General features: G+C 44.9%; 1 protein-coding gene across 1 annotated transcript in view; it reads left to right on the top strand.

Annotated features, from left to right (window-relative positions):
* MANBA (mannosidase beta) overlaps positions 1-14,819 on the top strand; it is a 907,503-nt gene that overhangs the window by 770,404 nt on the left and 122,280 nt on the right. The window contains exon 14 of the mRNA XM_069630691.1: positions 477-621. Within this exon, the coding sequence (XP_069486792.1) occupies positions 477-621 (145 nt within the window). The remainder of the gene's footprint in view (positions 1-476; positions 622-14,819) is intronic.

The following is a 14,819-nucleotide window of genomic DNA, read 5'->3' as shown; positions in this document are numbered from 1 at the left end:
TGTGTTGCAAATAATGTTTGTTTGCTTAAAAGCCTGTTGGTACATTTTTAATTTGCTCTCCCTTTTTTTTTGCTTTGCAATGTGATACATTAGCTTATCCTGGGCACATAATGCTCGTCCAACTAGTTATGGTTGAATGATGTGTTTTGATTTGTGATGCAATGTTAAATTCTAACCAAACCCTGTCTTGAAAAAGACCTAAGTCGGTCGAAACACGTGCCGGCTTAATTTGGGCCTTAATCTTTACAGTGACAAATGAACAGTCTACCTGTTATGTACAAGGATGCGTTAAATCATATGTGAACTCTATTCACTAAATTTTCGAAATTACTGATTAAGTCCACTTAATCAACCGGTTGGACAGCGCATATCCGGAGATTCAATCTTTCTTTGACATTTGTATACATACACTCCAAATATGTGTTGAAAATTGACACATTTTCAACCTTTTTTTTTTTTTACATCTCCTTGAACAGGTGATGCAAGCCCAATGTGTTAAAATGGAGACCGAGTTTTATCGTCGCAGTCGGAGTGAGATCGTGGACGAAATGGGGCATACAATGGGAGCACTGTACTGGCAGCTTAATGATATCTGGCAAGCACCTTCCTGGGCCTCACTAGGTAAGTCATATTTATTCTCTTCTTTAAGTTTAGAGGATTTGTCAGGACATGTGCTGTGGGTGGCATATCTAGATGCTGATAGATTGCAGCCTTGCAGGATTGTTAAGAAGGGGTTTGCTACCATTAATTGTGCACACAAACACAGTTATTAAAGCTCATTGAGCATTATTTAATGCAGATCAAAAACAGCCAAAGATAGCCGACACGTGTTTCGAGCTTCAACGCTCTTTTTCCAGGCTGCAAAATTATATCCATAAGTTTTACAAGTATACATATTTGACATAATCATATATAACCAACCAAATATAGCAAAACAATCAGGCCCAAACCACCAAAGGGGGAGTGGGCGGGGGGTGATAATATTAGATATCGGACAGAAGTAGTAAGTACCCAACACAATGAATCCAATATACATTGACAAGAATAACCAATAATTAAATAAACACAACATATTGATTAGGAAAATTCATGAAAAGGATATGGAGTATTGGTAATGGAATTAGCCAATTGTTGAGGTCAATTGACACACATAGTGAGAGAAAACAGAAGATAAAAATAAAATTAATAAGAGAATTATGATAGTAAGAGCAATCATGTAGGCACAACCATGGTCACCCGTTGTGCAATATGGTTAACCAGCAATTTTGCCCCATCCAACAAAAAGACAATAAAATACCTTGTTGGTGCTTGAAACAGGAAACTAATAAGGCAACAGAAAAGGGGGGAATTAATATATCAGCATACCGCAGTAAAAACACTCGGCCACATTAAATATTGAAGACTTTATAATTCAACTAATTGTTGTGCAAATCATGAAAGTGATTAACTGGAATAGCCTTACCTATGAAGTAATACGATTAGAAAAATTATATACAAGGTGCATTCACCGGCTCCACTGCAAATATAAGAAATTCTATGTGTTACCTATGATTCGTGTGGTGCTATAGATTAAAATAAAATAAATGCAGGCATGCAAAACATACCTATATTGTTGCAGTTGCAATTAACCACTATTTACAGATGACAAGTGTACCAAGCGTGAAGGTCAGCATGGAAGCAGCACAAGATTCACGGGGAGACAAAAGCAAACAACCGTGTTAGAGTGCTAATTGCGGCTCATTAAAACACGCTAATTAACGAGACAGTCACATGCGTATGGCCCCTGCTTAGAACAAGTCAGCAGGGGTCTCCGCGAAGACTGTGTTTACCGGCGTTTCTGCACGTAGTGAAAGGGACAGGAGCCTCGCGCATGTTAGCGGCGCTCCTGTAAATACAAATTGCGTGTGCCGTTACCTGCCGACCTGAAACCCGGAAGCGCGGCACAAGCGGGAGGCCTAACCTCAACTGTCCACCACTGCCAAAATTTCATAAATGCCTTGCAGGGTTGTGTATGTAATTCGGTTTACCACACCGTTTGAAATGGCTACCCAGCGGATTAGATTGTTCGCCTATTAGTATTTTTCAGGCTTGGGATTTGTATGACGCCACTTAAGATGCTAACAGTTAACAATGCCCAGGGCTAAGTCTTAAAATAAAAAAGTGGGGGGACTCTGAAATTAGCAATATGAAGTGACGTCACGTGATGTGCACATATCCTGAAGTGAAATGTGGAAATTGCATTCAATTTGTTTTTCCCAATTAAAGAAAGCTGCACAGGACAAATACGCATGCGTCCAGAGAACAGATTTTACTATTTTAATGATGGCTAAGTATAAGGGTAGGTACTGTTTTCTAAAAACGGTACAAAATGTCAGGTTGTACAGAATGTCAATACAGGCATTTCACCAGTAAGAGATTCTGTAGTGTAGGGTCTAAGTGTCTCGCCTCCCACCCAACCTCACTACCTCATTTCGAATCCCAACAGCAGCACTTAACACTTAATTTGGCAGTACCAATTTATTGTCTTTTTTTTCATACAGAATTTATTAAACATTTTGAGCAAAACAACAGCAGTACCAGAACAACAACAAGAACAGATGAGTAACCCCCCCCCCCTCTGCTATCCTCAGCCCCCCCCCCCTTGAGGACTAGCAGTTCACATACGGGAATGCCACCAAAAGAACCAAGACAAAGGGATCAAGAGAGCGAAGTCGACTGACGCAAAGGGTTTAGGAACTATCAGCGAGCCGGGAGATGAAGCACACAGTTCCACAGTTCCACTTGGGCTAGGGGGAAGGTACCTCGCACTGAAGGAGCGATCAGGGACGCAGAGCGCCACAGTCCTCGTGGAGGAGCACCAAAGTCCAGTCCAACAGAAAAGATTCCATTGTGCCATGAGCCAGTGCCGACAACTTCTCATAAGTAAAAATTGCCCACAGTTTGGCCAGCCATTCTGATTTTGAGGGCACTGCTCCACACTTCCACTTGTGAGCTATGGCCAGTCTACCAGCTCTTATCATACTATGAATCACCTTCGGGAGAGCCTCCGAGTCCATATCTGGGGACGGGATACCAAAGAAAAGTTTGAGGGGCCGCTGATCCAGTGCAACGCCAATAATACCCTTAATTCAACTCAACCGTTCCGCCCAAAAGATTTGCACGAGCGGACATTCCCACCACAAGTGGTACCAAGTACCCCCCTGACCACAACCCCTGGGGCAAAAAAGAGAAACATCAGGAAACATTTTAGACGAACCCACCGGTGGGAGGTGCTACATGTGAAGGATCTTAAAGTTATGCTCCATTGCCACAGTGTACAATGATCCTGAGAAGAGAGGCCCAAAAAGATTAGCCCAAGTAGAGTCATCTAACACCATTCCGAGCTGATCTTCCCATCGATTCTTGAACCCCTGTCTACCTGACAGATGCACTGAGTTTAGGACACTGTAGATTCTAGACAGGGACCCCTTTCTCGAGGAAGATTCAACAAACACCTTCTTTTTTTCTTTACTTTTTCGTTTTAAGTACATAGCAGTAACAAATATCAACAACCAAAGAAATGATTTTCGAAAAAACCACATCTCACATCGAGTGACCTGTACATACTTAAAAAAAAAAAAAAAAACACCCAGCACCAGAGTTCACAACCCACACAGAGTGCCAATCAATACATAGTGAGGAATTTCCCACATATTTTTTCAAACAAATGAAGCTTTCCATTACATTGAAAGATAACTCTCTCCGTCCCCGCTAATCCATGCATTTCATCAATCCAATTTTCAATCATAACTAGATTCATCGTTTTCCAACCTCTCAATATGATCCTCTTACCCACCATTGCACCACAAAGTATCAATTTTTTCTGACACATGGATAGTCCCTCCAAAAGGACATCATTATGTATCATTATGTATCAAGGTCTGAAAATCAAAGGCTATTCTTTCATCTAACACAGTATCACAGATCCTACCGAATTCAAACCAAAAACCTTGTACCCTAGTGCAGGTCCACAGCATATGGTCAAAAGTGCCAGTGTCATGTACGCAAGACCAGCACTCAGAGTTGTCCATCATGCCCCTTCTAAAAAGTATTTCCGGAGTCCAAAAGACCCTATTGATGATTTTAATCTGCCGAGACCGCTCCACCAAACTTAAAGAGCACAACCTAGTAATTGCACACATTTATGACCACTGATCCTCGTCAATTGCACTCCCAATCCTTCTGCCCCATTCCTCTCTCAGCCAATCATCGCTCTTAAACTCTCCTGCAATCAGAACATAGACACGACTCACCAGACCACATCCTTCCATTTTAGGTTTCCGCCAGAGTATTTCAACATTCAGACTTTTTTCCAGGTCAATATCACTGACAGCTCTTCGAATCTTACGAAAATCACTCAGTGATGTTCGGAATATTAAATTTAGATTGTAATCTCTTTGCAGTCAACCATCTTCCATTCTCAAACAAGTCACATAACCAATGTACGTCTACCAGAAACCATTCCGACCAAAACAAGGGCTTCCCCTCATATTTAATACCAGGATTTAACCAAATAGAGGCTTTAGGATTCTTCAATGCATTGTAACCCAAACTGGCATTCAGGCCTATCCACGAATTGAATAGACATTTAGACAATGGAGCTTTAACACCCCGTTGACCCTGCACAGTTGTCAACAATGCTCTGGGCCGTAAAGGACCAAAATGGCTACTTTCAGCACACACCCACTCATTCGGATCCGACTCTACAAAATCCATTAAGGTGCGAGACATAAAAGCCAAATGATATGCCTTGAAATTGGGCACACCCAATCCACCTTTTTCCAGAGGTAGTTGTAATTTACACAACTTAAGCCTAGGCGCTTTATGATCCCACAAAAAAATGTGGGTAAGTCTATCCAGTTCTTGCCAAAAATTCTTCCCTATATCCATCGGAATCATGCTAAGTATATAATTAATCCTAGGCGTGGAAACCATTTTAACGCATTTACTTTCCCCTACAAGGACAATCTCAGAGAGCACCATCTTTCCAAAACCAATTTGTATGCAGTACAAACCATGTTCATGTTTTCCAACACAAAATCACTAAAATTCTGCAGAATCCACACTCCCAGATACAGCAATTTTTTGGCACACCATTTGAAACCCCACTGTGTAATGAATTTCTTGTCACAACATGGCACCAATGGTAGAACCTCAGAATTGGCCCAGTTTATCTTATAGCCTGAGAGCTTGTGAAAGGCCGATAAAATTTACATAGAAAATAGAAAGACTGAGATTTTTTAGAACCAGCAGTAAATCGTCAGCATACAACCAAATCTTTTGTTGCATACCCCAACAATTCATTCCTTGCAGATTCCTTTCCATCCTTAGTGCCACCGCAAGGGGTTCAATACCAATGACAAAAAGTAATGGAGACAAGGGACAGCCCTGTCTAGTCGCTCAATCTAATTCAAATATATCTGACCTTAGACCATTGGTGTTCACATCAGGCGCAGGTTTGCTATATAGAAGGTCAATCCAAGAAATGAAACTGGAGCCACTTCCCATCTTCGCCAGGAATCTGAATAAGAATTGCCAGTTAACTCTGTCAAAAGCTTTTTCAGCATCTAAAGAAAGCACAGCCGAATCCTCCACTGATCCGGAAGCCACAGAAATAGTTAGTAATAACTTTCGTATATTGCTGGTGGTATTCCTTCTTGAGAGGTTTGAGGGGACGAGTGAGAAGCTCCTGCCATTGGGAGCTGGTTAGGAGACCCTTCACTCGGAGATAATCAAAGACTGATATCGAGGCACCTCCAATAGCCTCGGCTAAGTCTTCGAAATCAATGAATCTACCCTGTCGGAAGAGTTGGGCAGCCCGTTCTAGGCCCGTATCTGACCACTGTTGCGTGTTCCTAAAGCCTTTATTGCCCAGGTCAAGTGGAGGGCCCCAGAGAGAGGACAGAGGAGAGGGCTTATTGTCTTTTTTAAATTCCTTAAAAACACAGGGGACGGCGGCCGTCCTCTCAAAAGTGAGTGGACACTGTCCACCCGCGTGTTCCCTGGACTTGAGCCCTTTGGTTACTGACATTGTACACTTTTGAATTTGGAAAAACTGCTAAACTACCAGGAGTTCCTCCTCTAATTATGAAGGACAGTACACAAACTATTTACTTCTTATGATATGACACAAAGGTCTCGAGCCATCTTCTGGTATGATTGTACCGAAAGAGTGTTCAGATGTTTTCTCACTTAACATTTAAATCAAATTTGTACATTCCGTAAGTAATTTGGGAGAATACGTGTTTCGGGGCATCACAGTTGCTTAGTGGAGCATTCCAAGGACACTTTTAAATGCGTTTCCCAAATTCAAGTTTATGCTTTTAAACACATGCAATTTACGTGTATGGTTTTGTTTTGTAGACTAAAAAATAAATTCTGCTTAGCCCTTTTCTGTTCTGTGGCAGTCTTGATAGTGACTTTAATCATTTCTTTCTAAAAAATAAATAAACACGATCTTTCTTTTCCATTTATATAGACTGGGCTTGCCAGCTCATATAAAACTAGCACAGGGCAAATAACATGGCATTGTTCTATATTTTTTTTAGAAAACCCATTGCAGGATAACTACCATTTTTATGACATTTATTTTTCTGCACAAAGAACAAAGTGGCGCTGGCTCGGCAGCTTGCAATGTATCTATATTGAACAGTAAATGTGAAAAATGTATTAAACACAGATCTTCAAACCGATTGGAAATGTTAATGCTTAGATATCTTTTTCTCTCCTATTTGTCGATTTTTATTCACCAGGAAGATAGAATCAGTCAGCATTGACATGAATCATCTGAGTTTTTGGGATAGTGATTCTATACCCCACTATTCGGACATGCACATTTTGGCATGGATTCACATGCTCATGAATATTCCCTGTCATCAGGCTGGGAATCCTCTGTAAAAGAAAAACAGTTTTGCTTTAGCCTGAAACTGTATTTTACTCTGTAACCAATAGCTGTCCTTTGGGTCATAGTGCTCCCATCCAATGACAGTCATCTCACCAAGCTCCACCCTCGGGGGCCATCTTCAGATTTTTTACCGCACGTTTTGTGTGTTGGGAGTCCTCTCATATCGCTCTTTGAGCTTTTTTGATCGATCAAGTTTTTTTCGATAAGATTAGTCTTCTTTGAACGGCATTGTTCCATCTTCAACCATCACTTGACTAACGGCAGCAAGGACCCTTTGTCAGCGAGGATCACCTTCCATTGTCAATCTTGTCTTCAGAGATTTCAAAGGCCCAGGCTTTGGCCTAGTTTGCACCTCAACGATGTTGAAAGAGCAGTGGAGTCTCTTAAAGCTCTGCACCAACTGTGGCCTATGGAACATTTACGTTGAGGATCGGGATCTCAAGTGCATATAATGTCTGCATACGGAGCATGATGAGGAGGGATGCAGGATTTGCAGTGGTTTTCTGTTGAAGACCAGGAAGGACTGTTACCGCATGTTAGCAGCATAGCTCAAGTTGGGAAGGCCTCTGACTCGGCCTCCAGGCACAGCCATGCCTCATCCAGGACCGGCCGGTCCCACGAGCGTACTCCCTCTGAAAAGAGCTTGAGATCCTTTGAGGTTGCCTCTGGCCAGAGGATGCAAAAGAACACCATGCTGCGGATCCCGCAAGGGTCGCTGCGGCCGTGGGGCCCAGTTCGGGAAGGACCCGTTCCCCGTCTCCATCTCTGTCCATGGTAAGCCTGCTGGTGGGGGATATCTTCTGCGAGGAAGTCCCTGACCCCTTCGAAGCACCGTCACAGCGGTGTGAAGGAGAGGCCCACGACCCCATAAACGATGGCTCCATCTGCCAAGAGCTCGTCTACCTCGACAACCATATCGTCATCTGTTCCGTCTACGGTGACTCAGTCGATGACCACTCCGTCGATGACCCAGGTGGCTGCCATCCCGTCAACATCATCGGAGACCATTGTTACTTTGGCAACGGGAGGGGCCATTATGGCCATGGTTTTCATGGTGGAAATGACAGCCGTTCCACAGGTAGCTTTACCTCCACACCTGTCGACTGCTGCGTCCACGACTACGAATGTTGCACGGTTCCATGTGATGTTACCGAAATGTGTTTTACCGAACACTGTTTTACCAAGCTGATTTTACCCAAATTTGTTTTTGGTATTTTGTTTTTTTTCTAATTGGAACCCCACCCCAAAAACCCCTGTACACCTTTACCGCAGCCCCCATCTATTTTTTTTTTAAATATTGGAAACAAATGTCAGTAATATTTTTTCAGTGAAAACAGTTTTCGGTAAAGACATTTTGGTAACATCACTGGATACCAGGCTGCACCTGGTCAAGGACAGGCTTCCATTATGGCCTCTTTCCCTAAGGATTCAGGGAGATTGTGGGGAGGATTTTTCTCCCCAATGCGTGGAAGGTGTGCCAGGCAAGTCTGCAGGGGTCGCAGAGGAGATCCCCATGAATATACACCAGCTCTGATGACGATAATCCGACCGAAGGTTACCATTCCGATCATGAGGAAGGCCTCGACTCCATATCCCAAGAGGGATCACGGTTAGGGGAGCCGAATCTGCCATTTAGTCCACGTTTGAGCCCAGATCTGGCACCTGCGTTCCTAGTTACACCTCAGCCAGCTCCAAGGGACGTGTCTTTGGACATCTTGATGACCCTCTACACATTGGTGTCAGAGTTTCAGCAGTGGCTGCCAGTTGCCCGGTTCCTGGGCCTATCAGTAGCCCTCCGAGACAAGACCTCAGTGTAGAGTCCTCCTAGGACGACCCGGCAAGATCAAGGTGCTCAGCAAGCCCGGCCAAGCCGAGAAAACCAAGACAATGTCCGGCGATGCCACTTCCAGCCCCACCACAGAGACCGCTGATTCCGGAGAGGGGGGTGCCTACGCATACTGACACAGGCACGGACACAGCATCAACTCATGCGGATAAGTACAATGACTATGTGCCGGCTGATGGTGAACCTCGTGGGCACTGATGAGCCCGCCATGGCTTCGCCCCCTGAAGAGGTGGGTTCCTTTGATAACATGCTGACAAGGGCCTCCACCCTGCTTAACTTGGTCCCAGAAGACAAGAAGAAGAAAGGGTTCCTTTTTCAGCACCGGGAGTCTTCACTGAAGACGGTCATGTCTATCCCGTTGCTGGACGACTTTTGTGAGGAAGGGTTGAAACTGTTGAAGAAGCGAAATGCCACCCCTCCCCAAAGAGATGGACTGGAGAAGAAGTTTAGGGTGCTGGACTCAGCTGCCAGGTGCTCGAAATCACAGCCTTTCCCAGACTCTGTGGAATGAGGCCCAAAACCAGCTCAGTGGCTGCCACACTGGAAGCCCTGGTGCCTCAGAATAAGTATGCACTTATGGTGTTATGTCTGGCCATATCTATTCTAAATTTATAGAGGGGTTTGCTACCTTTTGTGCCCAGAAGGTCAGATTTATGTGGAGCACATAGTGTGAGGGGGCATGCTCCCATGTCAAAAATGGTATTGTGGGATCCGCCGTGCTTAGCATGTTCAATCTGTGCTGCAAGACGATTTGTATGACAGATGCTAGCACGGTGGAACTTGGTGCTGCTCTGATGCAAGTTCAGGAGGGCAAAGAGAGTCTGATTGCGTTTGCCTTCAGGGCATTGCAAAGTGCAGAGAAGAACTATTCTACAGTAGAGACAGAAGCTCTGGCTTGTTTTTGGGCGAGCAACCACGTCAAGCTTTTTTTGTGGGATGTGCCGTTTATCTTGAAGGCTGATCACAAATCCGTGGTCCATGCATTGAGTAGGAAAGGTGTGGGTGGTTCCAGAATAATCGTTGGGCTTATGCCCTTCAGGAATACAATGTATCTGTGGTTTATGTCCCAGGCCCACAGAATGTTGTGGCAGATTGCCTCTCCCGGCTTCCCCTTGAGGGGGTGTAAAGATTTGTAAGGAGGAGTGGTCCATTATTGCGCAAGTTGGCCCAGAGGGTATGTTTGGCTGGCCCAGATGGTATGAGGAGACCAGGTCAGATGCAGAAATGGCTAGGATTTGTCAGTTGTTGGAGACTGGCTGGTCTAAGAGGGTAACAGGCGTTTTCGCACAGTTTGAGCAGGTTAAAGCAGAGTTGTGGTTGAATGGTGAGATTTTATGCAGGGGTGAGGAGAAGGTTCCCCCAAGAGGGATGATGTTTCTCATAGAGATTATGGAGGAACTTGACCAAAAATAGAGTGAGGGAGGCGTACTGCTGGCCAAGCATGGACGCTGAAGTGTAGCATTTAGTGAGGAATTGTTTGCCATGTGTATCTAGCGAAAAACGTCACATGTGGTAATAACCTCTTTGTGTCCTTTGAAGTTTCCTACGAAGCCATGGGAGAAAATGGTACTGGACATAATTTGTCCTTTACTGAAATATTATCAAGGAAAAAAAGTATTTTTGTGTTAATGGACTGCTACTCTAAATTGCCTGACTTGGCAAAGTCTGTTGTGGAGTTTCTTGATGCAATTTCTAGAATTGAGGGGTTTCCGTTCACCCTGTTTACTGACAATGGTGTGCAATTTAAGCCCAGTGTAGTGGCTGATTACTTGAGAGGGGCTGCCATGAGTTCTGAGACTACGGCTTTGTATTGTTTGTGCCAAAATGGAAAAGTGGAGTGTTTCAACAGAGTGCTGAAAGGGGCTCTCGAGCTGGCCAAAATGTCCAATTTCACTGTTGAACGTCTGGTTCATGATATGTTCTGGGCTTGTAGGATCACGCCTCACACCACCACAGAAGTCACACCTTTTGCGGCGTTGAGGGGCTGGAAGCCGGTTGATGAGTTAATGCCTGAGTGTCTGGGGACATCTGGTCATTTTAAGGAGAGAAGGGAGGAGCTTATTAGCAGGGCAGAGAGATGTCAGGAGAGATGCAAACAGTTTTATGACAGCAAGAAACCTGTGAACAGGGAACTGTTTGTGGTTGGTGACTATGTGAGAGTGAGGAACCCGAGGGTGAGAGGTGCGGGTGCTCCATATCTGTCTGTACCCAGGGAAATTTGCAGGGTCATGGGTACTGTGGTCTTGTTAAATGATGGCACCAAGTGTAACCCAACTGGTGAGATGCCATGAAACGGAGACCAAAGTATGTAGTGAGGGCAGTTCCAAGGGGTGCTCCAACAGTTACCCAGTGACGGTGGGCCATAATAGTGTGTTGCTCAAGGATGATCTGGTTAGTGCTCGGAGGGGGGAGTGAGAGTGATTATGATGCTGTGGCTCAGGAGAGGGGTGAGTGGTTACAGTGCTGTGGCGTTGGACAATAACAGGACACCTGTTAAAGGTGTGGAGAGTGGAGGTTCTTCTGTTCAGGATTTGGATGGTGGAGAAGGGGGAGCTACAGGCGGCACCGTAGGAGAAACTCTGGAGATTGAAGATGAGGGTCTCTTGCTTGGTGCACTTGTGCGACAACCTCCAATCAATTTCATAGACTGCGTTAAGCTTGTTTAGTTAAGGGGGAAGGTGTGTAGTTTGAGCTGCGGCCACCCACTCAGTGAGCGGGTGGTGTTAAGGGCGCCTGTGGCTGTTGCTCGTGTGGTGGGTTTTGCGCAGGAGCATCCTTTGAATCTTTCTGGGTGACTCGCTGTGCGGGGGACAGCGACAGTCCGTTGCTGCAGCGAGTCTTGTGGATGGTGCGGCTACCATGTCCGGACTTGGGCTTGTGGCAATAAAGCATTTTTACCTTACCTGATCCGCTTCCGCCTCGTATTCTCCTTTCTTCCTCTCCTGGTTACACCAGGTAACGTAACAACAAGCTCTGGAAACAAAAAGCAGAGGACTTTAAGAGGAAAAGCAAGACTGGAACTGAATATTGCACAAAAGGAAACGAAACACTAGGCCTACAACTGAAAGTACTAATGGCAAACTAGGAGTAAATACCAAGTGTGAAGTGGCATATCTCACCTATAAGAAGGTGGATGTCAATTGAAGTAAGCGACTGGTAAGGAGGTATGGTCATGTAGGGTGGCTTACATATCACTTTCAATTCACATTTAAATAGCAGGTTTTCTTCTAGCTACCTTTTATATTTTTGGACTGATATGGGGACAGACTGTTTTCTGTTAGAAATTGAACAGAGTAAGCTGAAAACCACTGAAATGCCACAGGGTGCAGATACAAGCATCGTGAAGACAGGGAGTGTTGAAAGTAGTGAGAAGAGTACCAAACCTGCTGCTTCTCTAGAGCGAAGTAAAAGCAGCCAACAACTGTACTTGGGGATTTTCTCCAATTACCTCGTGCCTAGTTTACTGCCAGGAGGTGATAGTTAGGTCCTGAATTCCGTAAAATGTAAAGTGTCACACACCCTTTCATGAGTTGCAGAATTATAGAGGACTCCCATGACTGCATTACATCATGCCACCTGACGCAGTAAAACTAGAAGCATGCACTCGCCAAACCTCTCAATGCAACCCACCCCTCTTTGCAAGGGCAAGGTACACAGGACCCATGGAAGAGGCCGCCCCCATCCATACATGAATCACAAAACACACAGCACGAAAACCCATATACCCAGAAGACTGCTTGAAGAAACATAACATCTTTTTTGGCCACATGTAGATAAATAAAAAGTACAGAAACGCCGTCTAAAGCAAGAGTTTCCCGTTAATGGGTTTATGTTCTCTACAGCATAAGGTTCGATTACCAGAAGCAGCATATCTGGGGAAAATAATCACTGATATAGTCTGTGATCAGCAATTTGGCCAGTTTTTGACTTCACGTTTTAAGGGCCTGGTCACTAACAGTAATCAAGCTACCCTCATTTTCAAAAAATAGGACCTCTTTAGCTGCAGGGCCGATTTGTATGGGCCGCAGCATAGCCTCTGGCAATAGGAAGAGGATCTAGAGTCCTGGGAGATAGAGAAATTGTGACACCTGCAAAAGGAGAGCAGTTGGAACAGACACTGCATAAGGATACTGGACAGTTGCCCCCCGCCCCCCGACCCTCCACTTGCCAGAAGTCAAGTATCAGCTCTGGCCCCGTTATCCACCTACAATTAATTTGAGCTGGCTCAGCCACTTTGGGATGCTTTCAGCCTCAGCTAAGCACCCAGAGCTGGCAATCGCCACTTTTTTGTTTGGGCTATTAGGCGACACTAAAGGCAAAACTATTGCATTAAAGCACAGCTAGGGATAAATGGCACATGAGCATGGACACAAAGCTTGTAGGTGTTTGTTATTACTCCTGAGAAACCTGAAGGTGTCCCATCCGCTACTCCCCGGGGATCTGTCATCCAAGTGGCCGAGACACAGCCATTGCTTTTGGATCCAGTTCCTGGGGGTGGGCCAATGAGGGAGGATCACCTGGGTGAGGGGTCCTCGGGGAGTAGAAGTGGGACACCGAATGGCGAGATGCGGTATCCCCTTCCTTGTAACACCTTTACCCCATCCTACCAGGAAGGATATTTAGGAACTTAACCCCCCAGTTCCCCCTTTCCAACATGAACACTTTCTCACAGAAAGCTCATTGTGGGAGAAACCGGACTAACACCCAAGCCGTATACCTGACATGTCCCAATACAATGGCCAGGCAGAGTCGGGCAATTACTGGTACACATATATATATATATATATATATATACACACACACCACACACACAACACACACAACACACACAACACACACAACACACACACCCCTGACTTCCATCACACTTCGCCACGCGGATAAAAATCTGAGCAGGAAAGCACACTCTGAGCAAGGCAAAGCACATGAGGAAGCAGCAGTTCCAAGATGGCATTTTAATACAAGGAGATAGACGGCAAGACCGAAGAGGGTTATAAGGAGGGAAGTGCCCTTGACCTTTTCAGAGAAAGACTGTTACTTTCATGAGCCTTCAAGAATAAGAGATATAAGACCTGGAATCAAGCTGCAGAAACCTGCCTTGTGTGAGGTACCCAGGGTTCTCCCACGTCGATAGTCAATGCAGGGAGGATCATTTGCCGTTGCAGTACTGTCCTTGGCTCCTACAACAAAGCAGTGCCAGTAAAGTCAGCAGAGTCAGTGAGGACTGATACCAGACCACTCTGTGTTGAAGCCAAGATTGCAGGCGGCAACATTGTATAGTGAAAACTGAAGAGAACAGTGTATGAAGTGTATGTGGCAAGCAACGTGAACATGATTAAACAGCAGTTGAGTGATTGGACTTTGAAGCCAAGATACAATACTGTAGACCGAGCAGGCCAGCACCACATGGGTGCTCATTCGAAAGTCTCTGTTGGGTATCCGACTAAAAGGTGGCAAATGTTACAAGAAAAGGAATTGTGGAATCAAAGTGGTCCTGCAACGTGTCAAGCAAAACTCAGAGCACATTCGAAAGTCTTTGATAGTAAGAATATAAAGAAAGTAAATGAAGTTGGTCCGAGACCGGCAGAGGGAGATCATCTAAGAGCTTTTTGGTAAAGCAAGTTTGTGTTAAGAATTCACATGCGAAATTGAAATTAGTCCGAACCCGGCTGAGGGAGACTAATTGTGTTAAAAAGGGTCTGAGCCCGGCTGAGGGGGATCCAGGGTGAACCGTGAGTCACCTCAGAAAGAATATCCTACGAACATTGTATAAAGAGGATCTGAACCCGGCTGAGTGGGATCCGGGGTGAATGGTGAATCGCCTAGAGAATTTGAGTGCTTGTGAAATCTGAAAGAGGAAACAAACTTTTCGTTTATTTGTCGCATCAGGTCCTCTGAAGAAGAGAGACTTTGAAAGACAATGAGACTTGGGCACAGAAGGCCCTGTTGCTAATGATTGAACTGTATTCCCGTGCAAGAGATGCCAGAGACTGTGCTAAGCTCGAGTGAACCGCCTTATCCCGTGCTGGA

Source organism: Ambystoma mexicanum, chromosome 6q (assembly GCF_040938575.1).
Source record: "Ambystoma mexicanum isolate Mex_15411 chromosome 6q, UKY_AmexF1_1, whole genome shotgun sequence".
Taxonomy (NCBI): domain Eukaryota; kingdom Metazoa; phylum Chordata; class Amphibia; order Caudata; family Ambystomatidae; genus Ambystoma; species Ambystoma mexicanum.
Note: the sequence above shows the minus strand (reverse complement) of the source record. Positions and strands in the feature narration are given on the sequence as shown.